This window comes from Pleurodeles waltl, chromosome 2_2 (assembly GCF_031143425.1).
Source record: "Pleurodeles waltl isolate 20211129_DDA chromosome 2_2, aPleWal1.hap1.20221129, whole genome shotgun sequence".
In the NCBI taxonomy this organism is placed as follows: Eukaryota; Metazoa; Chordata; class Amphibia; order Caudata; family Salamandridae; genus Pleurodeles; species Pleurodeles waltl.
Genome location: NC_090439.1, coordinates 1,159,606,184 through 1,159,632,158, shown reverse-complemented (window position 1 = coordinate 1,159,632,158; position 25,975 = coordinate 1,159,606,184). Strand labels below are relative to the sequence as shown.

The following is a 25,975-nucleotide window of genomic DNA, read 5'->3' as shown; positions in this document are numbered from 1 at the left end:
TGATTTAATGAGAATTTGTGGTACAATATTGCATCAAATAGCACTTTAGATCAACGACCTTAACAAAGAAGTAAATGCTGGTCCTGTACATTTACGGCTTTGTACGCATAAAGTCATTTATTAGATTCAGGGGTCATGGCTGCTGTTAGCAAACGTTTATTATTTACAAACTTTTTCTTGCACTGTATTGTGAAGAAATGATGTTTTTGACACATTTTTAGAACTCATTTCTATGTAATTGTTGGTTTTCATTCACTTGATATGAATGTTTTATTTTGGACCTTTTATGGCTCATGGAGCGTCAACAAAGCAACATTCGCTCACTCACTCGCTCACTCACTCGCTCTATCGCCATCAAATGATCTACGGGGCGCTTGATTGGTTGATGAGATCACCTGGTATCTGTCGGCATCTTTTTGGTGTAATGCTTTCCAATAATGGATGAAGCTAAAGAGGCTTTATTTATTTCTTAACAATGTTTATCTGGTTCCTGTTTCCTGAAGCATAATATTAATAGATGGTTAATTTCACTGCCACCAGGTCCCTCTCGTGACTTTTCTGTATTTGAATTCTGCATGATTTTTTTATTATTATGATTTGGTCTGTGATTTCCACAATAGCACCACTAAGGGTGTCACGGCGCTGTATGATTCTTTGTATTTGCGTACAGAGCTTTAAGTTTGAGAAGGAAATGTAGCTGTTGTATTAAAGTTGGTAATAAAACAAAATTAACATTTTCTCAATCGTCCCAATACAGCTTTAAAATGTCACTGATTCATTTATCAGGCTAATTTCTGAACTTTTTTAGATCAACCACGGCAAGGATCCAGTAAGAATATGGAAAAAGGATCACAGACATCTACATTGTAAAGATAACTGTTGCTCTTTTGTAATTGGCTTTAGAGTGAACATGAAAAGCAGTCATTTTACATAATCATACAATTTTTACAGCAGCTAGCATAGGAGGATATATTTGATTTTTAAAAAATGGGATTTGGCTTTGGAATTCTCTTTCTATTATTTTTCCAGGATTTTATTTCAGCTCGTTTCCTAATGAGGTACAGCAAGTTCATTACATTTATAGGGCCTATAAATTAAGAGGTTTAGGGGAGATATAATTTAGATGACATTCAGTGACTATATCAATGCAATCTCCAAGTCTTAAACTGCATAACTTTATTCACAGGAACCCAGCCATGTTTCTGGTTCCTTTGAAAACACAAACTTGGACAATCTTATTTGCATCTTTAGGTATCAGAAAAAGAGAGCTTTAGCTGCCTATTGGAGGGACCTATTATTTACAATACACTAAATACTCTTTAATCCTGATTACGAGCCAGGAGGGGAGGGATACTGCTCTGCCTGACCCAAAATCGCCTGAGTTTTGTGGGTGTTGGATCACAGGGCGCGATATCCCAGGATAGAAATTCTTCCATTGCTGAAGTCAATCCTTGCTTTCCAGCACATTAGCGAGACTATTTTCCCTCCCTGTTCGCCATCTTCACATCATCACTGACCAGACCCTTTCTTACCATCTCCCCTCTTGGTGCTGTTTTTGTAATCACTGTTTGCCACATGCCAACGGTGAGGCAGGAAGCAATCTTAAAATGTTTTTGTGATCATTTCAAGATGGCCAAGTGCAAGTGCACAATGCGTTGGAGGTACATTTGAAAGGTTTTGCTTCATTTTGGTGAGTCAGTAGCCATCTTGGAACAGGATTCACTAAACCAACATTCATTTAAAGATGGCTGCCACTTAGCACATGCATTCAAGGTTGCCATCTTTGCATGGCGTTTGGTATAACATTACAAATGCATTCAAGAATTGCCGCTGTTGATGCCCATGTGTGCTGCATAGGCATGTGCATTCACCACAGCTAACTAACCAAAGAAAAGAAGTGGCACAGCTGATAGGCTTCGCTTCGGAAGCTAATCGTTGTTTGAAGAGTTTTCTCATTTAAGCAGTCACCCAGTTTCTGAATGGACTTCAGCCTCTAAATCAGGAATTGACATCAGTGGAGCATGGAAGCGATAATCAGAGATTCACTGAACCACCAAATAGCCAAAGAAAAAGTCTACATTATCTTTCACTTTCAACCAAGAACATTTAAGCTCTGACTATGCACCTCTGCTACTAAAAACAGATACCAGAGGAGGCATCAGAGGAAAATCTCTATCTCTGATGTTACTTTCTGCTTCAGTGACTGAAGACAGTTCAGATAAAAGAGCTGCAAATGAGGGATACACTGAGGTAAATAGACAAGTGTCAGATCCCCTTTCAGAACGACTAGGGGTCAAGCAAGAGCTACTGGGCCAAACCGTAGGTGTGACGCCGCGAAGACTGGTGGCGCCTCACTTACGGGCTGCGGTCAGATCAGCAGTCAGCATTTCAGAAAGCCGTTTCTGCCGCGGTCTGCTTTTTGGCTAAACTTTCCCTTTGGGCACTGTTTTACTCTGCCCTCGCTCTTGCACTCTTTAGTTGCTTACCTGTTCTTTCTGTTTTCCTCTTCTCTTCTTTTTGATTCCTTTTTTATTTTCCTTGATTTAGCCATGTGTCTTCCTCCCAAGAGTCTGTGTTCCTTTCCCTGCATGCTTTGCTCTCTACCTTTCTATACTATGGCTATTTTTCCATTCACCTGAATGTGGTCTTTCCCAATCCAAGATGGTGTCTTCAATATTTCCTGTATGTCGCTTCCTGTTTTTCAGTCTATGGCTATTTTTCCATCCACCTGAATGTGGTCTTTCCCAATCCAAGATGGTGTCTTCAATATTTCCTGTATGTCACTTCCTGTTTTTCAGTATATAAGCACAAGTTGGTTTTCTGTTCCTTACGTTGCAAACACTTCCTTCGTGGTTGTGCCACGCCTGTATCCTGTAACTTTGGATTTCTCCTGCTCTTTTTCCGCCTGCAGTTTGTTCCATTTCTTTTTTGTGCTTTTGTTCTTCTTTTTCCAGGAGTCCTTGATTCTGAGGTTTTTCCCACATTGGGTTTTTTCCTCTGGAACTCCTTCTGGAAGTTACGGCCTGCTTGGTGTTTTATTATCAGCAGAACCGTGGCTACTGGAAAGGGTCGCCCCTATCAGGGTCAATCCAGAACAAGCAAGAAACCAGGTGGTGCCCAGAGACTGGCTGGATATAGCAGTAAGAAGCACTCAAGTCCTGACAGTAGGGGCAGAGGCTGTTTACTCCTGATGTCCAGGGGCCTGACCCTCAATGGGCTCTGGCTAACTGTGAAAAGGACCCCTTCAGCACTTGACTCCTAGCTGTAGCGCAAGTCCAGCAGTTCAAGGCTCAGAGTCGCTCCTGGTTAGGAGCTCTACGTCCGGAGTTAAAATCCTTTCTGGAAGTTGGTTCTTATTCAGTGAGGAAAACCTGCAGGTTGAATCTGACTGGAGATTTGATGCCTGGGACGGCATTTTCACTGTCGGTCCCGGTCTCTGTCGGTTTTCTAAGCAGAAAGTTGACAAAAAGTTTTGAAGCCCTAATTTCTTTGAGGACAAGAGGAGCACCCTCTAACATACGCGAAGGGTGGCTCCACTTGGGGGTTAGGACTCACTCCAATAGAGGCCAGCAGCAGGGATCGGGGCAAATCTAGTTGGAACTGATCAGCGGGCAGTTGCAGGGAGAGGGGCCTCTGAAGCTTGTTGTTTCCCTATAGCTCAAATAAAAAGTCAGCCAACTGATCCTTGGAGTCACTTCTGGGGTCCTGGGTTTAAGGAAAGCAGGCTCAGGATTTCTTCAGACAGCAGGGCAGTCCTCCTTCTGGTTCTTCGCATGTCCGGAGTATTGTGACGACAGATCTGTGGGATACATGTATGCCCAGTGCCAGCCCATGGACACTCCTTTGTTCTCGCCCTAAACCAGTTCTGGTCAGTTTCTTCCTACCCTCTGGGATTTAAGTTAGCCTAACTAGAGAAACAAAATGAAAGAAGGCCAAGGAGTTAGCTTCATCTGTCATTGATAGGATGGGCATCATTTGAAGCTCAGAAAGGGGCTGGGCCCAATCCTCAGGCCATCCTGTCAAGGGAGGAGACCCCTCCCCACACCCAGAGGCTTTTCCAACTGTCTGGGAACAATGCACATCTAACCACAGGAGAGCCATCAGGGGTCAGGTGACGGTTAGACACTAAGCAGAAAAAATGAGTACTTTCTAAATGTGCCAAATTGTAAAATTGTACCTGTTCATTAAGTTTGGTTTTAAATTACTATTAAATGTAGTCAAAACTGAATTTAGCACTTATTAAATATCATAGTGTAAAACAGTGTTAGCCTCTGGGAGAGCTAGCCTGCTACGGTGAAGAACGACTTTTGAGGTTTTTCATTCCAAGATTTGCAAAACATCAGATATACTTGTCCTGCCTTCAAGTACCATGCACTCCCCCCCATGGGCTTTAAGGCTTACCTTAAGGGTGACTTATAGGTTTGAAAAATAAAGATTTAGGTTAGGCAAAAGGTGTATTTTTCCAGGTCGAAAAAACAGCTTAAAACTGTGCACCCAGGCTGCAGGAGCCAGCTTGGAGAGATGTTTTAATTGCTACTTTAGGGGTTGGCTCAATGGGGGCTGCAGCCCGCTAGTAGCATTTCATTTTCAGTACCTGAGTAAATGTAGCATCATATACCAGGGACAAGCAAATTAAATTCACCAATCAGCTGCATACCAGTTTTAACACGTTTGAAAAGAAGAGCAAATTAACTTTACCACTGGTTAGCACGGGTAAAGTGCACAGAGTCCTGTCCCCAAGAGAAACGTGTTCAGCAGCACAAGGCAATCACCCGGTGAATACCACACAAAAGATGGTCATTTCCAACACCTGCAGTCCCCTGTCCTGGCCACAAGAGGCAGACATCGTGCTGAGCTTTTCCACACTGACGTACAGCTTCAGTTTGAACATATGGGAATCAGAAGCTCCCCTTTTTATAAACCTTTTCCAGACACAAATGTGATTTAGTGTCTCAGTCTGTAAAGGTTACGCTCCTGGGTAGCCCACTTTAAAGTGCTTGCTCGTCTGTCCTGCTGTTTCTCCAGAGAGCCGTCTATCACATCACAAGGGACTCCAAACCTGATAGTCCCAAGCACAGGCCATGGGAGTGACTTGAGGATCACACATTGTTATCAGTCTTCCTGATATGTTTAACAAAAGGTTTCAAAAGCCCCACCCGCCATACTCTTCATGATTCCCTTGCCAGTCCCATCTCCATCCTGAGACATGTTCAGGCCCCTTTGACCAGTGACATCTGTCAGAATCAAACACCCTCAATTGAACTGTATTGAACAGCCCGACTCTTCGTACAGTGGGTGCACCCAGCTCTCAGGAGTGCAGCAATCCTCAAATCTATCGGGGGGCTTTTCTACCTCGACACGCTCCCCCAGCAGACTCTCAGTCTCCCAAAATGGAACCCAGAGACTGCAATGTACTATGCGGTTCACAAGCACACATACAAACCTGCATGTACGCACAATCTGCATGCAAGTTCCCATGTATCTCACCCCTTCACAGGCACATCTACATCCCGATGGGCTCACACAGACCCGCTCTGTCTTCCATGTATTGTACCACTTGCAAGCACACATGCATCCCTGTGTGCACATGCGCACTCCCACACTGTGTGGCGCTACATTCAACACAAATGCAGGACGAGGGTGACCTAAGCACACAGCAGAAGAATTGTACACCTGTTATTCTCCAGGGCCACATGTAGAAAGGCCTTTTCACTCTACTGAGTGAGCTGCCACCACCAGACTTGTGCTAACTTATCTCCCAGTGAAGTCAGTAGCCGTGCACCACACAAGGGTACACATTGGGCGCCCGTCCTCTAATCAAGACTGCAATCCGTGAGACAGGCCTAGGTCCTGGCGCACACACATGATCAGTGTTCACTAGAAATCAGCACCAGGGATCAAGATACCATTGCAGGCAGGGCTCTCAGGGCAGGGGTGCACGCCCATTACCATACTAGGGACTTTTCTGTCCCTGCAGCTAGTAATTCAAGGACCCGCACGTTACTTCCCATTTCAGGCCACAAACATGTAAGAAAACTGGGTGGCGATACCACTCAATACTGGTGACACCAGTGTGGTGTTACCACTCCAATTCCCAGGCCAAGCCATCAAGAGGGCAAGGAGAGTAGCCACCAGTGCAGTGTTTTTAAGAAGTCAAACTTAATTCCATTTCACTTTAATCAACTTCGAGAGGACTTTCACCAAAGTTCTGTATATAAAATTATAAAGCACAAAACAATGCAATGCTCTCTGCAACTTGTGGAATTACCTTTGCTCAAGTGAAATGACCTTTTCTGTAATAGTTGCGTAGTTCACAAAAAAGTACAGCAACAGGTGAGATGGCTCCAAAGTTACAATTTATTTCTGATAAAGAAGAAACTCTAGCCACAGCTTCCAACAGGCTTTCCCCAGCAACTGCCCTGTCACAGACTCCACATGCAACAGATAACAGATAACATTCTACAAGGAACTCGACTCCATAGCAGTTTTATCATGAAAGGAAAGAGAGTGAGGATATTCTTTGACACAGGAAGAGTGAAGGGAAGGGCCAGAGGTTGCATCGCTGGGACTGAATCTCAGTGTTTGGGGCTAAAGGAGAAAAGGAGTGAGACAGAGAAGGAATGGGAGAGACAAGACAACGCTTCGAGATATAACAAGGACTCCCAGGAGTGTAGACAACCACAAGTGAGGATAGAGAAGATAGAGCAAGTCCATAAATACATCTAAATGTGATAGAAAGAAGGAGAAAGTGAAAGCTACAATGAAAGGGGAGTCACAGAAGCGAGTCGGGAATAGAAATGACAAGAGCAGCAAGAGACCAATGTTGGGTCTGTCTGCGCCAGAATGGTTTGAGCTCCCAGGGCTGTCTCTGAAACCCAGAGAGGACCTGGCTCAGGGGAAGACAGGAAGGTCTTGCACAGCTCAGCACGATGCCTTGAGCCACCCAGGGTCGGGTCCCTATTGATGCTCTGCACACTCTGAGCATGAGCTGTGCAGCGGTGCTTGTGAAAGGCCAATGTTTGTGTACAAGGTGTCGGAGAGGGAGGAGATGCAGCACTGAAGGTGTCCTGCTAATAAAGGCAGCTGCATAGACATGTTTTACATTACAAGATGCTTACTTAGAAGGAACCTGAAGACCTGAAGTGAAGGATATTTAAACAAGTCTGGAATAAATCCCAAACACTTTAATGTTCTGCAGCCTATTCAACATTAGGCCAGTGAAGTCAGTCTCACTCTAGCCCAAACGAAACAGCACATAAACCTATCAGCACACGCTTCGAAAGGCTGTCATTATTCTCCAGACCCGCCGCTTCCATCTTTTCAGAGGCACAACATTGTGATGTTTCCTGAAGCCTGTTTGTGGCATAGTCTCATCACATGTGTGTTATGACAGAACACATTTGTAATATGAAAATATACCATAGGCCAATGGTTCTTAACCTTTCAACTTTTCACTTACCCATTACTGGAACCTGGGGACCCCTCATTATGTAACTACTGGAAGCACTTGAGTCCTGTTTAAGCTTTTCTATACTTTGAACCTCAAACATTACATAAAAAATACTGAAACAAGCATTCAAACAAATATACAAATGAGCAAATATGTTATTTATTTCACAAACAAATATAATAATCTAAGCTTGAACTGGAAGGTTGGAGGGTGTCTACATTCCATTGAGTGCACTTGCTCTGCCCCCCTGAATCCACCTCACAATGCTCACTAAGTATTTAGATTCCAGTTTCAAATTCCTTCATTTACAGAATGTTTTTACATTTTGCAATTGTACATTTTCTTTTCTATTGATATACACTTTATTAATCTGTTAATATTATTACATTTTCTAAGAAGTCGTGGACCCTCTGAGCGGGCTTCGCGGACCCCAGGGGACCCCAGACCACAGGTTAAGAAGACCCGGCGTAGGCATTTTCAGCGAGAGTGTCCAGATTTGCAGCTGTTGGCTGACAATACACTCTTTCCCTCAGGATGCGATTCTGCCTGCATGGGTGAGAAAGCAAAAAGCAGAACAAGATTTTGAAACGAAGGAGGAATGTGAGAAAGAGAGAGTGAAAGGGAGAGGAAGAGAGAAAATCCCAACCCACTGCAGTGTTCTTAGGCACCATCTCAGATTGTAAGTCTCATCCTACAGCCTGGAGATGCGCACTCGCTCTCCAATAGATACATCTGGGATACGACCACTGTGGACCTAAGCCATGCGGAAAGGAAGCCAATAAATCAGCAATCAAACAAGAATTCAGGGAACTTCTGGAAAACGAAGGGAACAGGAAATATTACACAGAAAAATGAAAAAGCCTAAATGATGTGCAGAAATGAAAATAAAAAATTCAGAGGTCACAAAACTGGAGAAACCACGGAGGTAAAAAAATAAGAGGTGAGGGATGAGGAAAGGTGATCGAAATAAACAACAATCAAAACACCAGTGCAGGACTGAAAATTGCCCAGGAGCTTCCATTCACCTTTCCATTGTTTACATATTCCCACTGCCTATTGTGACCTGGAAGTCCCGCCCTTGACCTTAGCTGGCTTGCAAGTCATGCAGCCCCAGCCTCCAGAGGCCGGTCCACCATAATAGGAAAACACAGCTCAGTCTACACCTCCAAATTTGCTCCTGAAGCCTAGCAGGAAGACAACAACATCACCTGCAGGATGATGTACTCTCATTAAACACATTTGGACATCATAGGTCTGTAGGAGACATGGCAATCGAAAGCACCTGAACTAGTAGGATGTAGCGCGTGTGATGCACCTTCACTGACATCATCTCAACGGACGGCTGTCGGGGGGAGCTTGTGTTTCTTAGGGAGGAAAAGCATAAAAGTAAAAAGTAAGTGGCGTATTTAAGAGCCCCTAGCGCCACTGGAGCATCACTTTTTGTGAGGCTCCGGTGGTGCTAAGCACTGCTCCATATTTACAGAAGGTGTAACGCCACTTTTTTGTGGTGTTACGCCTCCTTGTAAATATGGGGCCCTCCAACGCAGTTTTCTGCGTCAGATGAGCGTGCAATGGGTGTTGCTGTGGGCAACACCCTTTGCTTTTAAAACTGTCTCAGATTTACGAGTTGTCATAAACCTGAGGCAGCACCAAAAAACTAACACCACCCCAGAGGTGGCGTTAGCATGGCAAAGCAAGGAGGAATGCTCTTATTCTGCCTCGAATTTTGCTTTTTCTATGTCTGCCGCATCCTGCAGCACACATACAAGAAGCAAAATACAACGAACGATTGTTTACGTGCAGGATGGGACCCCTTCCTGCACATAAACAATCATTTCAAAATGACGCTTTGGTACTTCTATGTGTGCTGCATTTTGCAAAATACCATGGATGATTGTTTACGTGCAGAAAAGGACACCTTCCTGCACATAAACAATCTATCCCCTCAACGCAGATATCCTCGCACTGTGGTGTAAGGATGTCTGCGTTGGCACTAGGCTGGTTAATTCAGCAGCAGCGCAGGGGGAAACGCAGGGGTGCGCCATATTCCTCTAAATAAGGCACACCCCGCGTTTCAAAAGTGGTGCAGCACGCAACTGATATTTTTGGTGCACTGCACCACTTTAGCATAAATCTGGGCCTAAGAATCTGAATACCGGCCACACATGTCTTTCAGGAATCGTTATAACCTTTCCAATGAAGGGGTCCCAGAAACTATTAATATTTAACATATATGTCAACTGTCAATGCAAAGAAGCCCAGGATTACAGTGGATACGCTTGACTTCTATGTACCAGAACTCTCTATTTAGCCCAAAAAACAACCCTGGAAATCAATACCTACACCCTGCCTCAAGCCAAAACTGTGGTAAATGATATCACTGACAACAAAGGAAAAGGCATGAGATGCGCAGCAAGAGAGGGGGTAAACGTCACCGAGTGGATGAACCTTAAATCTGAAGATCTTCAGGCCTGTTCCCTACAAGAGCAGAGTCTGGTAGCGCATGTGACAAAGACCCCAGAACAGAAAACAACTCCATGCAGACAGAACAACAGAGCCAGAACTCCCCAAAATCATAACTCAGGGTCTACGGCAATTCTAAGGCTAAAAAAGGAATTAAAAAGAGCTATGAGACAGGCAACAAATTCAATAGTGTTAAACAAGAAAAAATTGTTCATTAAAAATTGTATGTAGGTGCCAAAAGACCAGTTAATGAAAAACATGGGCATTCTTGCCTAATGCTTGTATGGTACCCAGTATTGGCACATCTTGGAGATGGGTAAACAGAAGCACCTCCGGGAACAATCAGTCCAGACAAAGCCAAACTCAAGTACCTGGACATTGGGACTCTATCCAATGTCAAGCGCCCTGTCCTATAAACCCGTAGGGGTGAAACCTGAAGCAATAGGACAGCATAAAGCCCACCTGCTGGAACCCAAAGGGAGAGAGGCAGGGCTAAGATTCACATTAGATAAACTAGCACAACACAAGACTGGACCGACTGTGAAACAGCTACAAGAGTGAAGATCGAGTTGTCTATGATATCACTCAGAAAACAGAGGTGCAAAGCACCTTTCACGCACTTTTACACATCTTTAATTTTATGTTAAATGTATGTTTAATTTTATGTCATACATGGCCCACCCAAAGCATCTTCACGTGCATATAAGTGTTACACAGGGAGACAGAAAAAATGAGGGAGCCATCCAGAGCATGGCCTCTCCGGGCCCTCCCGTATGTTAACCCTGGTCTCCTGCCACCAGCTCCCAAAACATTCTCTGGCGTCTCACCTCCTCCCCTCCCGAAGCTGTGCTACGGCCCGTGCGCGCGGTCTCAGAGCTGTGACGTAGCAGCGCGGGACTCTTTATGACGTAGCATCAGTGGGAAGCAAACCAGGCAAATAAGGGGACGGCATCATGACTTTAGAGAGCAGAGGGGCAAATACACTCTCAGGAAACTTAATTCCTATTAACAGTCAAACAGATATTAAAATGGTCAATTATAATATAATAATTTTAAAGGGAAAGCAGTATTTTCAGTGTTTTTTTCATTTGAGACTCCGGGTTATGTGTTTGTTAGTGCCAGCATCGCTTCTGACGAGAGCACAGAGGACAAGGTACCGTGCATCTGTGATGTGTTTATTTCTTGTATTACATTAACTGGGATCAAAGGTGATCCCAAATACAGTGCTCATAAAAGCACAATATGTGGACCAAGCGCTAGCTTCCTACCACATTTGGTGTAATTCTGTGCAGCAGTTTTTGCTGCAACCCTGCCTAAAGAAGACTATGCAAAATGCAGGGGGATATTGTGGTTCGGGACCCCCTTTTTTCTCAGCCTCCGCTTGACGGATCACAGCAACACTTTCCATGCTCAAACTAGGTGAAAAAGAGCACTTTTTTGAAAGTTTTGTGGCTATTCGTCAAACAGTGTAAAAATTATTAGCAACACAAAAAATGCATTCCTTATGGAAATGCTGACATAACTATACGCAGTGGGAACTGCTGCAGCCGTGTCCAGTAACGTGCAATAACCAGTGGTGAGCTTATCATGGCTTGAGCTCCTAGCTTTACATGCATATTGGAGGCTGTACGACATAAACTATTTTGATGACTAGAAATATATATGCGGTTGGTAGCTTATACAGTTTTTTACTGTAAAGTTCTACAATATGAACTCCTTCAGGGAGCGCCGCCATATCCTCTGATTTGCTTCTTCGGACCAAACCCAGATTTACTTGGACCTTACAATTACTTTCCATCAGTCTGTATATTCTTGGATGACTTGCCCAACCCCTAGTTCCCTCCCATAGGACCCAACACTTGAGACTACTTTACTATGTGTTCGACCTTTTCAAGACTTACTTTAATCAAAATTTACTCAATGACTTGCTTTATTCTATTCAGATTTGTTACCTCAATACATTTACATTAGCTTTAAAAAGTTACCTTACCATGCTGAAACATGGCTGTTATTGTGACGTGATGTATATTGGAATCTACAGAGCTTTATACAACACAATCAATGCATTATTTTAAAACTACGGCCTACAGAGTCTTATGTGATGGACTTTCACTCTTACTTTTGGACTTCTACACTTGTGTGCTAAGGTATCTTTATTTAGTTGAAAGCCGAAAACCTAATGAAGATCTATGAAAAAAGGTAATTACCAGATGAAAAAAGATCATCGACCCAATTCAGAAAGGTAAGCTTAGATTTAAGTGTAAGTTTACTACTCTTTGTTATTCACAAAGATATTTATGAGTTGTAACTTTACTGTTAGTAACTTTACTATTAGAAAATGTACTAGTGATAAAGTTACTAGTAGTAACGTACCTTTGTGCGTACCAAAAAGTACTAAAATTAGACTTAAGTAGTAAACTTAGATATAAGTCTACTAAGTTTACTACCTTCGGTTTTCACACAAAAAAATCACTATTTGTAACTTTAGTACTAGTGGTAAGTTTACTACTTTACGTCTTTATTACTAATAATGTTATTAGTAGTAAAGTTACTAGGAGTAACTTACCTTTCTGAATACCAAAAAGTAGTAAAATTACAGATAGGTCTAGTGTAGAAAGCTGTCTCTCTTTATGGTGAACTACAAGTACACCGTGCACAGAGTCCTGGGGATCTCCAATTGATTGACAGAGGCAAAAGTAGATAATACTAACGCTCTCTTTGTGGTGTTGTAAGCGAGCAGTTGAGCTTATCAGAGGGCATTGCTAAGCATTTGTTGTACTCACAGAGGCAATACATGAGACACTAAGAATAAATCTGAGACCAATTTAGAAAAATGACACTTCTTTGTCTATATGTTTTGAAACCAAGAACTGCGTTAACGAGTAAGTATTGTTTTCAATATCACTTTTTACAGGTACACAAAATGTTCAAACCTCAGAAACTTTCCGCACAGTGCAATTGTTTAACCTTGCCCTTTCTGCAGGGTAATCCCCAAACCTTTTGCCTTCTACCTCCTATTTTTTATGCCCTGTGTTTGTTGGCTTTAGGACTCTGGGCCCTGTACCACTGCTACCCAGTGATAAAGTCCAAGTGCTCCCTGTCTAACTTGTATTGGTGATTGGTTTATTCATGATTGGCATATTTGATTTACTAGTAAGTCCTTAGTAAGGTGCATTATGTATGTCCTGGGCCTGTAAATCAAATGCTACTAGTGGGCCTGCAGCACTGATTGTGTCACCCACATTCTGTATTTCTCTAGGTGTGTACATTCCAAAAATATATAGGTTTGCTAGGTTCCGTAGGTGCCGGCTGAACTAGAGGCCAAAATCCACAGTTAGGCACATTGCAAAAAACACATATGTTTTCACTGAAAAAATGTGATGTGTCCACGTTGTGTTTTGGGGCATTTCCTGTTGCGGGTCCTAAGCCTACCCACACAAGTGAAGTACCATTTGTAGCGGGAGACTTGGGGGAACGCTGGATGGAAGGAAATTTATGGCTTCTCTCAGATTTCATAACTTTCCATCCCTGAAATATGTGGAAAAATTATTTTTTTGCAAAATTGTGAGGTTTGCAAAGGATTCTGGGTAACAGAACCTGGTGAGAGCCCCACAAGTCACCCCATCCTGGGTTCCCCTGCGTGTCTAGTTTTTAAAAATGTACAGGTTTGGTAGGTTTCCCTAAGAGCCGCTGAGCTACAGCCCAAAATCCACAGCAAGACACTTTCCAAAAAACACGTCCGTTGTCAATGTAAAAATGTGATGTGTCCATATTGCGTTTTGGAGTGTTTCCTGCCGCGGGCACTAGGCCTACCCATACAAGTGAGGTACCATTTTTATCAGGAGGCTTGGGGGAACACAGAACAGAAGAACAAGTGTTATTGCCAATTGTCTTTCTCTACATTTTTCCCTTCCAAATACAAGACAGTGTGTAAGAAAGAAGTCATTTTTGAGAAATGCCAAATAATTCACATGCTAGTATGGGGACTGCCGAATTCACAGATGTGCAAATAACTACTACTTCTAAACTCCTTATCCTGTTCCCATTTTGGAAATACAAAGTTTTCGTTGATACCCATTTTCCACTCTTTATATTGTACCAAATGAATTGCTCTATACCTGGTGTACAATGAAAACCCATTGCATGGTGTAGCTCATTTATTGGCTCTGGGCACCTTGGGTTCCTGATGAACCTACAAGCCCTATATATATATTCCCGCAACCAGAAGGGTCCAGCAGACGTAACGGTATATTGCTTTAAAACATCTGCCATAGCTTGAAAAAGTTATAGCAAAAAAGGTAGACAGAAATGGCTCTTTTTTTAACTCAATTTCAATTTTGTTTTATTTCAACTGTTACATTCTATGAGAAAACCTTGAAGGATCTGCACAAATTACCCCCTGCTGAATTCATAATTTTGTCTACTTTTCAGAAATGTTTAGCTGACTGGGATCCACAATTGGTTTCACACCCATTTCTGTCATTAACTGGAAGGAGGCTGAAAGCACAAAAATGTCCCATTAAAATGCCAAAAAGTGTTGAAAAATGTGTTTCACCAATTCAAGTCTGCCTGTTCCTGAAAGCTGGGAAGATGATTTACCACTGCAAGCACTTTGTTGTTGCCATTTGCAGGAAAAACCACATGCTTTCTTCTGCAGCACTTTTCCCCGTTTCCCCCCCAAAAAAAACACATTTTAGTTGTATTTTGGCTTTTTTCAGGGTCTCCTCCAGGGGAACCCACAAACTCTGGATACCTTCAGTATCCCCAGGATGTTGGGAAAAAAGGATGCAAATTTGGAATGGATAGCTTATGTGGACAAAACGTTATGAGGGCCAAAGCGCGAACTACCCCAAATAGCCAAAAATAGGCCTGGCACAGGAGGGGGGAAAGGCCTGGCAGCAAAACAGTTAATTCTCCTCCAAAGTCTCCTTCCCATCCTCTGTCTCTGCTAGCCCTAGCACTCGAGATAGCTTGAACGTTTCAGGCCGTGCCCACCACATCAGCAGACGTTAATGGAATAACTGTTCTGTATGAAGCCAGCTATTGTCTTTATTCCTTTGTTTAACAGTTCTGCGTCCTGATAACCCCGCCTGGAGGTTCACTCGATGTGGCAGCCCTTGGCCTTCTGCGTGATCTCTTAGCCCTCTCTGGAACGAAGACGCCTCTCTGTCAAATAATGCTCATAGCCACCTTTATACCTTTTAGTTGCATGTTCTTTATACAGTAGATGCCTCTAAAATTAGCAATAGGCCCCACTTTGGCTTTTCGTCTGCTTGTTTTCCAGTGAAACCTTGTTGATTGATAAAAAAACAATAAGTTGAACAATGAGATATCAAGCCATATTAAGAATAAACATAAAGTAACACATTTGAGCAAAGCTGAATGATTGCATTTGCAATGAGATCATTATTTAAACAACTTTAACTGCTGTGCATCCATAATGGAAAGAATATGCATTTAGATCACTAAATATATAAACTATATTGGGGCATACCTAAATAAGAAAAATCGAAAGATATCATTATAGCTGGACGTGCTCACAAACATTCTATGCTACATGACTTTAGTGCACTGGAGTCAGGAGTGATTATTGCTGATGTCAGGAGCGCTGTGTTTTGAGTCAGGAGTGATGTGTCTGAAGTCAGGAGAGTTGTGTCTGGAGTCAGGAGAGCTGTATCTGGAGTCAGGAGTGATTATTGCTGATGTCAGGTGCACTGTATGTGAAGTCAGGAGAGCTGTGTCTGAAGTCAGGAGAGTTGTGTCAGGAGAGCTGTGTTTGGAGTCAGGAGAGCTGTGTCTGGAGTCAGGAGTGATTATTGTTGAGGAGCGCTGTGTTTGGAGACAGGAGTGCTGTGTCTGAAGTCAGGAGAGTTGTGTCTGGAGTCAGGAGAGCTGTGTTTGGAGTCAGGAGTGCTGTGTCTGGAGTCAGAAGTGATTATTGCTGATGTCAGGTACACTGTATGTGAAGTCAGGAGAGTTGTGTCTGAAGTCAGGAGAGTTGTGTCTGGAGTCAGGAGAGCTGTATCTGGAGTCAGGAGTGATTATTTCTGATGTCAGGTGCACTGTATGTGAAGTCAGGAGAGCTGTGTCTGAAGTCAGGAGAGTTGTGTCTGGAGTCAGGAGAGCTGTGTTTGGAGTCAGGAGAGCTGTGTCTGGAGTCAGGAGTGATTATTGTTGAGGAGCGCTGTGTTTGGAGACAGGAGTGCTGTGTCTGAAGTCAGGAGAGTTGTGTCTGGAGTCAGGAGAGCTGTGTTTGGAGTCAGGAGTGCTGTGTCTGGAGTCAGGAGTGATTATTGCTGATGTCAGGTACACTGTATGTGAAGTCAGGAGAGCTGTGTCTGAAGTCAGGAGAGCTGTGTCTGGAGTCAGGAGAGCTGTGTCTGGAGTCAGGAGTGCTGTGTTTGGAATCAGGAGTGCTGTATCTGGAGTCAGGAGTGCTGTGTGTGAAGTCAGAAGTGCTGTGTTTGGAATCAGGAGTGCTGTGTCTGGAGTCAGGAGAGCTGTGTCTGGAGTCAGGAGTGCTGTGTCTGGAGTCAGGAGAGCTGTGTTTGGAGTCAGGAGTGATTATTGTTGAGGAGCGCTGTTTGGAGACAGGAGTGCTGTGTCTGAAGTCAGGAGAGTTGTGTCTGGAGTCAGGAGAGCTGTGTTTGGAGTCAGGAGTGCTGTGTCTGGAGTCAGGAGTGATTATTGCTGATGTCAGGTGCACTGTATGTGAAGTCAGGAGAGTTGTGTCTGGAGTCAGGAGAGCTGTGTTTGGAGTCAGGAGTGCTGTGTCTGGAGTCAGAAGAGCTGTGTCTGGGGTCAGGAGTGCTGTGTTTGGAATCAGGAGTGCTGTATCTGGAGTTAATAGTGCTGTGTGTGAAGTCAGGAGTGCTGTGTCTGGAGTCAGGAGAGCTGTGTCTGGAGTCAGGAGTGCTGTGTCTGGAGTCAGGAGAGCTGTGTCTGGAGTCAGGAGTGCTGTGTTTGGAATCAGGAGTGCTGTATCTGGAGTCAGGAGTGCTGTGTGTGAAGTCAGAAGTGCTGTGTCTGGAATCAGGAGTGCTGTGTCTGGAGTCAGGAGTGCTGTGTCTGGAATCAGGAGTGCTGTATCTGGAGTCAGGAGTGCTGTGTGTGAAGTCAGAAGTGCTGTGTCTGGAGTCAGGAGAGCTGTGTTTGGAATCAGGAGTGCTGTGTCTGGAGTCAGGAGTGCTGTGTTTGGAATCAGGAGTGCTGTATCTGGAGTCAGGAGTGCTGTGTGTGAAGTCAGAAGTGCTGTGTCTGGAATCAGGAGTGCTGTGTCTGGAGTCAGGAGTGCTGTGTCTGGAATCAGGAGTGCTGTATCTGGAGTCAGGAGTGCTGTGTGTGAAGTCAGAAGTGCTGTGTCTGGAGTCAGGAGAGCTGTGTTTGGAATCAGGAGTGCTGTATCTGGAGTCAGGAGTGCTGTGTTTGGAGTCATTAGTGCCTGTTTGGAGTCTCCATTAGTTGCACTAGAGTCAGCAACATCTGTTATTGAAGACAGGAGTAGCCGTACTGGAGTCTGGAGTAGCAGCAATTGTAAAATATTTATTGTTTGATGACTGTTTCAGTTGATGTTTTAAAAATGATTGTCCTAAGTACTCATGCTTGGCGTCAGGAAGACTTGTGCTTTGAGATCGCAGAGTGTATTCTGGGAGTCACAATTCACTGAATTTGACTCCGGAGTGCTTGTAGTTAGGAGTCCTTGTCCTAGGTGTCAGGAGTGTCACTGCCTGGAGTCTCGAGTGCTTCATTATATTAGAGTTGTGCGTGCTTGTGCTTTCAGGTACCAGAGTGCACACTGGGAGTCAGGATTCACTGATTCTTACTCAGGAATGGCCGTGTTTCAGTTCAGGTCAGACTACCTGTTCAGGAGCCCGTGTCAAGTGCTTTGACTCAAGATTTAGAGGCACTGAAGTCAGGAGTGTCTGTGCATGGAGTCTGTACTAGCTATATTGGAGTCAAGCTGTGCTGGACTAAGGTGTGAATGTGCTTTAGGCAGGAGTGCCTGTGCTTGACTTAGGAGTGCCTGTAAGTAATCGGGCTTGGAATCAGGAAGGAATGTCAGAGCTTCAAGTTCAAGTTAGGATTACCCGTACTGGAGTCAGGAGGGATCCTGCTTGGAGGAGAAGTGTGGCACAATGGTTAGAGTGGCAGACCCTGAAGCAGAGATCTGGCTCAAGACCAGGGTTCAAGTCCCGCTTCGGCAGGTCTTGGGCTCAATTCCCCTTGACCAGATAATTCTCGCCTCGGTGCCTAATCTAATTCATGGGTGCAACTCTGCAACTCCGGGCAATAGCTTGCTTAATCTCCACAACAGCCCCAACAGCGCTTGGATGCCTGGCTTCACCCTGGGGGTGCCCAGGAGTGGGCACCTCACAGGGAAAAGCCAGGAGGGGTTCCATAGCGGTATGAGTACAGCACCTTGAGACCCTAACGGGTGAATAGTGCGCTATACAAGTGCAAAGTTTACAGTTTCACCTGAGTTAGGAGTGTCTATGCTTGGAGTCAGTATTAGCCGCATTGGAGCCAGGAGGACCAGAGCTTGGATTAACTGTACCTAAATCAGGAGTGTCTGTGCACTGGTGAGGAGTGCTGGTGCTCTGGTGAAAAGTGCCTGTGCTCCAGTGAGGAGTGCCTGTGCTCCGGTGAGAAGTGTCGGTGCTCTGTTGAGCAGTGCCTGTGCTCTGATGAGCTGTGTGACCTGGCTGTTACTGGAATCAGGATTGGCCATGAGTGATAGACTTTGCATCAGGGTTAACTGTACTGAACCCAGGAGCATTTATGTTTGGGTTAGCAGTGCCTTTATATTGAAGCAGCTGTGCCTGTGCTTGGCACCAGGAGTGCCAGGGCTTGGAGTCAGCATTAGATGCACTGGAGTCAGAAGTGCTTGTGTTTGGAGCCTGAAGCGACAGTACTTAGAGTGAGTAGTTCCTGAGCCTGCAGTCACCTGTACCTGTGTTTTAATCAGCAGTGCCTGTTCTTGGACTGACTCAGACATGTATGTGCTTAGATTCAGGGATATCTAGAAGTGAGTCACATGTTTTGAGTCAGAACTGCCTGTGCTTCTATTCAGTAGTGCATGTGTTTCAATAAGCAGTGCCTATGCTTTGATTCAGCAGCGTCTGTTTCCAATGAGTATTCCAGTAATTGCGTCTGCAGTATCTGTGCTTGGAGTGAGTAATGTCTGTGTTTTGAGTCAACAGTGCCTGTGTTTGGAGTTAGTGTTATGTATTATTGTACCAGCAGTGTCATTGTTTTGAATGAGAAACACATTTGCTTGTAACGCAACAGTGCATTTGTTTGGGTTCAGCAGAGCTTGTGCTTGAAATCAGTGTTTCTGTGATTGAGTCATTATATCAGTGCTTGTAGTGAGCAGTGCCTGTGATTTAAGTCAGCACTGCCTGTGCTTGAAGTCAGGGTAATCTACAACTGAGCTAGCAGTGCCTTTGCTTGGAGTCAGCATTAGATGTACTGGTGTGAGGGGTGTCTGTGCTCAAAGTCAGGTTTATATGTAATTTAGTGAGTAACTAGCATGTGTTTGGAATCAGCAGTGACTGTGGTTGTAGAAAGCTGTGTCTGTGCTTTGAATCAGCAGTGCCTGTGCTTGAAACCAATAGTGTCTTTGCTTGGATCCAATAGCTGTCTGTTAGTCAGCAGTGTTTGTTTGGAGCCATCGGTGCCTATGCTTTGACTCACTAGAGCCTGTGTTTGGAATAAGGAGTGCCTATGCTTTTTGTCAGCAGTGCCTGTGTTTGTGTTTTTTGTCAGCAGTGGGGTCTCTGTCTTCTATCAGCACCAGCCCTTTTAGCAGTCAGTAGAACGGAGATTGGATTCAGAGTTACCTTTAATTATCCCCTGAAGAAATTGTAATTATGCTGGTGAAGTTCCCAAACTTTGCATTCACAGTGGTACTTGCTCCTGGTTTTCTCCACAGTGAGCATCTCCACAAATTCTCATGCACCATCAGCCAGAGACTGGTTTAAGTAGAAGATATCTAGTAGAGAGACATGTTCTAGTCAAACCGGTCTCTTGCTGCTATATCAAGACTGTTTAATTCGAAGTGTGCACAGAAAAACTGATGCAATATATGAAAAACAACACACATTTCACTACGAAAGTGTAGGTCTCAGAGATTTTAGTACAATTCAACGAACATTTCAAAAGAAAACATTACACAAATTCTCGCAGCCTTATGGTCCATACAGCAAGAAGGCTGCTTGGATTTAGCAGTAACTATATTTGGGTGAGGAGTGCTCTGTGCCCAGAGAGGGGATAATTTGTAATTCAGCAGTGCGTGTGCTAGGAGTCAGGACTGCATGTGCTTGGAGCCAGCAATACCTAGGTTTTGAATCAGCAGTGCCTGTGTTTTGAATCCTATGTGCCTGGGCTTGTATTCAGAACTTCCTGTGCTTGTACTTAGCAATGCCTGTGCTTGTACTTAGCAATGCCTGTGCTTCAGTCAGCAGTGCCTGGATTCAGCAGTGCCTGAACTTGAAATATGTGCTATCTGGAACTGAGTCCTAAGTACCTATGCAAGAAGTTAGCAGAGCCAATGTTTTGAACCAGCTGTGCCTGTACTGGGAGTCACAGTTAGCAATAATTGAGTCAGCTAGGAGTGCCTGAAGTTATGAAGTAGGCACTGCCAGTACTTGGGAGTCAAGGTTATCTGTAACTGAGTGAAAGGTACCTGTGAATGGATTCAGCAGTGCCTATGCTTTGAATCAGATATGCATGTATTTTATGTGGGAGTGACTGTGACTGGATGCAACAGTGCCTGTGTTTTTGATTCAGCAGCGCCTGTTTTGACTCAGAAATGCCAGCACTTGAAGCAAGCAGTGCTGGTGCTTTTAATCCGTAATCCCTGTGCTTGAGCCGGGATTAGCTGTACTGGAGCCAGAAGCACTTGTGTTTGGAGTCTGTGTTCTTTGTATTTGAGTGAGAAATGCGTGTGCTTTGGGTCCGGAGATCCAGATCTTGGAGAGACAATTATCTGTAATTAAGATAGGAGTGATTTAGTTTTGAGTCTAAAATCAAAGTATGTGGAATAAACATCACCTGTCCTTTGAAACAGGAGTGCCTGTTCATGAGAATCAGCAGTTCCTTTATTTGGAGTCAACAGTGCCTGTGTCATGTATCAACAGTGTCCATCAATGTCTAGCAATGATTGAGTTTGAAGTGCTTGTACGTGGAGCCAGAAGTACCTGTCTTTGTAGAAGACACTGCCAATGCTTGGAGTTAAGGTTATCTGTAATTGAGTTAACAGTGCCTGTGACTGGAACCAGCAATGCCTTTGCTTTGAATAAGAATTGGTTGTATTTTATGTGGGAGTGCCTCTGACTGGAGGCAACAGTGCCTGCATTTTGATCCAGCAGTGCCTGTTCTGAATCAGAAGAACCTGTATCTTGAGTAAGCAGTGTCTGTTTTAAGTCAGCAGTACCTGTTTTGAATTAGAAGTGCCTATACTTTGAGTAAGCAGTCCCTATTGTTTAATCAGCAGTGCCTGCATGTTAAGTCCCCAGTATTTGAATTATGTGTACCCTGAATCAGCAGGGCCTATTTGTACTGAGCAGTGCCCATGACTGGAGACAGTAGCTCCTGTCCTTCGAATCAGCAGTGCCTGTATACTAGAATCAGGGGTGCACAGACTGAGGAATGTGCCTATACTTCGAGTAAGCAGTCCCTATTTTTTAATCAGCAGTGCCTGTGCTTGAGGATGTTATATTGGAGTCAGGTGCACTTGTGCTTGGAATGAGGAGTGCCTGCACTCTGGTGAGGAATGTCTGTGCTGTGGTGAGGAGCGCCTGTGTTCTGCTGAAGAGTGCTTGTGCTCTGGTGATTAGTACCTGTGAGGAATGCTTGTGCTCTGGTGAGCCGCTGTGCTGAGGAGTGCCTGGGCTCTGGCGAGGAGTGGCCGTGCTTTCTGTGTGACATGACCATGACTGGAATTAAAATTAGCCATGATTGATAGACTTTGAGTCAGTGTTAGCGGCACTGAACTCTGGAGTATTTATGCTTGGGTTAACAGTGCCTTTATTTTGAGGTAGCTGTGCCTGTGCTTGGCACCAGGAGGGCAAGCGCTTGGCAGCAGGATTAACTGTACCGGAGTCAGTCGCACTTGTGTTTGGAGTCAGTATTCTCTATATTTGAGAAATGCGTGTGCTTTGAGTCAGGAGTTCCTGAGCTTGGAGTTAGAATTATCTGGAGCTGAGTTAGGAATTATTTAGCTTTGAGGCCACAGTTGATGCATTTGAATAAACACTCCCTGTACTTCGAGACAGGAGTGAGTGCCCTTGAGAGTCATCAGTTCCTTTATTTGGAGTCAACAGTGCCTGTAGTATAAATCAACAGTGTCTATCAACGTCTATCAACAATTGAGTTCAAAGTATCTGTGTTTTGAATCAGCAATGCCTATATTTTGAATCCAAAGTGCATGTGGTAGCAGTGGCTGTGCTTGCAATCAGCAGGGCCTGTTTCTTTGACTCAGAAGTGCATTTGTAGGAGTGAGGGGGGGGGTCTCTGCTTGTGACAGCAGTGTCTGTACTTGGAATCAGAAGTGCTTATGTTTTTCATCAAAAGTCCCTGCATTTGTAGTCAGGTGTCAGCAGTGCCTGTGATTTGAGTCAGAAATGCCTGTGGTTTAATTTGGAAGTGTCTGTGCCTGGAGTCAGCAGTGGCATTCATATGTTCATTACAGATAGCCCTGACTCCAAGTACAGGCACTGCTGACTCCAGGCACAGCGTGATCAATAAATGAATCGTATGTTTCTGTGTTTGGTGCCATAATTAGAAGTACTGGCTGGAGTCAGGAGTGCCTGTCATTGGAGTTAGGACTATCTCTAACTGATCAGTGACAGTTTCTGGAGAGAGTATTATCTGTAACTGAGACATGAGTAATTGTGCTTGAAGTCAGGTGGTTTGAGTGTTAAATCCGCAGTCCTTGTGTTTGTAATCAGAAGTGTCCGTACTTGGAGTCAGGAGGTCCCCAGCTTGAAGTCAACAGTGCCAGTGTTTTGTATCGGAGATGCCTCTGCATGAAATCGGCAGTGCCTGTGTTTTGAATCAGCAGTACCTGTCACTCAGAAATGTTCAGTGTCTGTGCTTAGAGTCAGGAGTGTGTGTGACTGGAGAAAGGAGTGCCTGTTTTGAAAACAAGTCTGTATTTGGAATGAGACCACAGATTACTGTGCTTACAATCCGCAGTGCCCGTGTTTTGAGTCAGCAGTGCATGTGCTTGAAGTCAATAGCGACTCAGCTTGGTGTCTGGTGAGGAGTACCTGTGGAGTTATCTGTAACTGAGTTAAGAGTAGTCAGCAGTGCCTGGTTCTGAATCAGATGTGTGTTTTGAATCAGAAATGCCGGAACAGCAGTGCCTCTGTGTTGAATGAGAGGTGCCTAAGCCTGGAGTCAGGGTTATCTGTTATTGATTCAACAGTGAGCAGTTTTTGTGCTTGAAGTCAGGAGGGCTGGCGCTTTTGAGTCAGAATTATCTGTGAGTGAGTCAGGAGTCTTTGTGGAGTGAACAACTATAAGTCCCTCTGATAGTCTGAGCTTTGAGTCAGCAGCACCCCTGGTTTGAGTCAGGAGTGCTGTGTTTTAAGTCAGCAGTGCCTATGTTTTCAATCAGTGAGGATTGCTTGGCATCAGGAATATCTGAAGTCAGCAGTGCCTGGTATAAAACAATAGCACTTGAAGTCAGGAGCCCGTTGGCTGGGATCAGCAGTGCCTATTTTGAATCAGCAGTGCCTGTCTTTCTTAGAAGTGCTTCTGCCTAGAATAAGCAGTGCCTATATTCTGAATCAAAGCACTTGTGTTTTAAATCAGCAGTGCCAGTGCTACGAAGCAGCAGTGTCTGTACTAGGAGACAGGGTTATATGTAACTGAGTGAGAATTCCATGTGCTTGGGGTCACCAGTTCCTGATATTGGGATCAAGGTTATCTGCATTTGCGTCAGCAGTGCCTACATCTGGAGCCAGCAGTGCCTTTGCTAGGAGTCAGCTGTGTCCATGCTTGGGGTTAGCAGTGTCTCTGCTTAGTGTCAGAGTTATTTGAAATTGAGTCAGCAGTGTCTGTGATTGGACCAGTAATGCCTGTTTTGTTAATCATCAGTGCCTGTACTTGGATTCAGACCTGCCTGGGCCTGCAGTCTACAGTTCCTGTGATTTGAAGCTGAAGTGCCTGTACTTGGAGTCAGGAGTATCTGTGCCTGTAGCCAGCAGCACCTGTGTTTGAAAACAGACATGTCTGTGTGGATTCTGTAGTGCTTGTATCTGAAGTCAGCTGTGGCAGTTTTATCTGAACCAAACCAGAGGCACTGCTGACTTTAAGCCCTGGGTTATCAATAATTAAGCCAGAAAATCCTGAGTTTGGAATCAGAATTAGAGAAGGCTCCAGTGCCTATATTGTGATTCAATACCAACTTCAACAATGAGTCAGGAGTGATTGTGATTGGAGTCAGCAGTGCCTGTGTTTTGAATCAGAAGTGCCTCAGCTTGCAGTAAGCAATGCCTGTGACCTTAATTCTGTTAGCAGTGCCTATTCTTGGATATAGCATTCAGTGTATCGGAGTCAGTAGTGCCTGCGTTTGGATTATTTGGAATTAGGATTATTTAAAATGGAGGGAGCAGAGCATGTGCTGGGAGTCAGCCTTGCCTCTTTTAAATGAGCAGTGCCCATGAATTGAGGCAGCAGTTTCTGTGTTTAAATCAGCAGTGCCAACGCTTGGAATCAGCAGTGCCTAGTCTGCCTTGCCTGTTCTGAAAGAGCAATGCTCATGACTTAAGGCAGCAGTTTCTATTTTTTTGAATCAGCAGTGCCAATGCTTGGAGTCAGCAGTGCCTGTCAAAAGCAGTGTCTGTGTTTAGAGTGAGAGTGTCAGTGATAGGAGTCTGTAGTGCCTATGCCTGGAGCGGTAGCAGTTCGTGGAATAAGCAATGATAGTAATTCACATCAGTGGTGCATGTGTTTAGCAGTGCCTGTAATTGCAGTCAGCATTGCCTGTGATGGGTCATGAGTGACTGTGCTTGGAGTGAGTAGTGTTTGTGTCTCGAAACAGACATCCCTGTGCTGGAAGTCAGGTGTCAGCAGTGCCTGTGTTCTGAATGAGAAGTGTCCGTGACTGGAGCCAGCAATGCCTGTTTTTCTTTTAACCAGCAGTGCCCGTGCTCGGAGTGAGACTTGTCTGTGCCTGGAGTCTACAGTTCCTATGGTTTGAAGCTGAAGTGCGTTTGCTTGGAGTCCGGATCATCAGTGCCTGCAGCCAGCAGCACCTATATTGAAATCAGAAGTCTATGTGTGGGATTCTGTAGTGCCTGTGCCTGGAGTCAGACATGGCAATTGTCTCTAACACCAATCACAGAAACTGCTGACTCTAAGCACTGGGTTAACAACAATAAATTGATAAAACCCTGTGTCTGGAATCAGTATTAGTGATGTCTCCAGTGCCTATGTTTGATTCAACATTGCCTAGGCTTAGCTTGGAGTGAAGGAACTCTTACCAGAATCAGCAGTGCCTGTGCATGGAGTGAGCACTGCGTATGATTGGAGTCTAGGTTATCTTTAAATAAGACAGCAGTGCCTCCACCTGGAGTCAGCGATAGCTGTGTTTGGAATGAGAATTACCTGTAATTCAATTAGAAGTGCCTGGAGTGATTATTAAGTGCATCTAAGTCAGCAGTGCCTGTGCTTGGAAAAATAATTTTATATACTTGAGAGAGCAGTGAATGTGCTTGAACCAGCAATCCCTGTGTGTGGAGTCAGTAGTGACTTGATTCAAGTCACAAGTGCCTGGAAGCTGGAGCGCCTGTTACTAGGAGACAGTAGTGCTGAGTTTTTAATCAGCAATATTTATTTTTTGCATCAGCTTTGCTTGGCGCCAGCATCATCTATAATGAGTCAGGGGTGATTGTGATTGGAGTTAGCAGTCCCTGCATTTTGAATCAGAAGGGCCTCAGTTGGGAGTCAACATTGCCTGTGACTGAAGTAATCATTACATGTTATTCAGTTTGCAGTGCCTGTGCTTGGAGTCACTGTTAAGTGTACTGGAGCCCGAAGTGTCTATTGTTGGAT

At 44.4% G+C, this 25,975-nt stretch overlaps 1 protein-coding gene across 3 annotated transcripts in view; it reads right to left on the bottom strand.

Annotated features, from left to right (window-relative positions):
- Positions 1-7,514: 7,514 nt before the first annotated feature.
- The window catches only part of LOC138282993 (E3 ubiquitin-protein ligase TRIM17-like), a 62,607-nt gene continuing 44,146 nt past the window's right edge, over positions 7,515-25,975 (bottom strand). For 2 of the 3 annotated variants that reach the window (XM_069221087.1, XM_069221086.1), the window contains one exon: positions 14,118-15,203. Coding sequence is in view for 1 of the 3 variants with exons in the window: in XM_069221086.1 (XP_069077187.1) it covers positions 15,153-15,203 (51 nt within the window). In the remaining 2 variants the exon portion in view is untranslated. Of the gene's footprint in view, positions 7,997-14,117; positions 15,204-25,975 lie in introns of those variants that run through there. The other variant, XM_069221088.1, reaches the window with a different exon arrangement.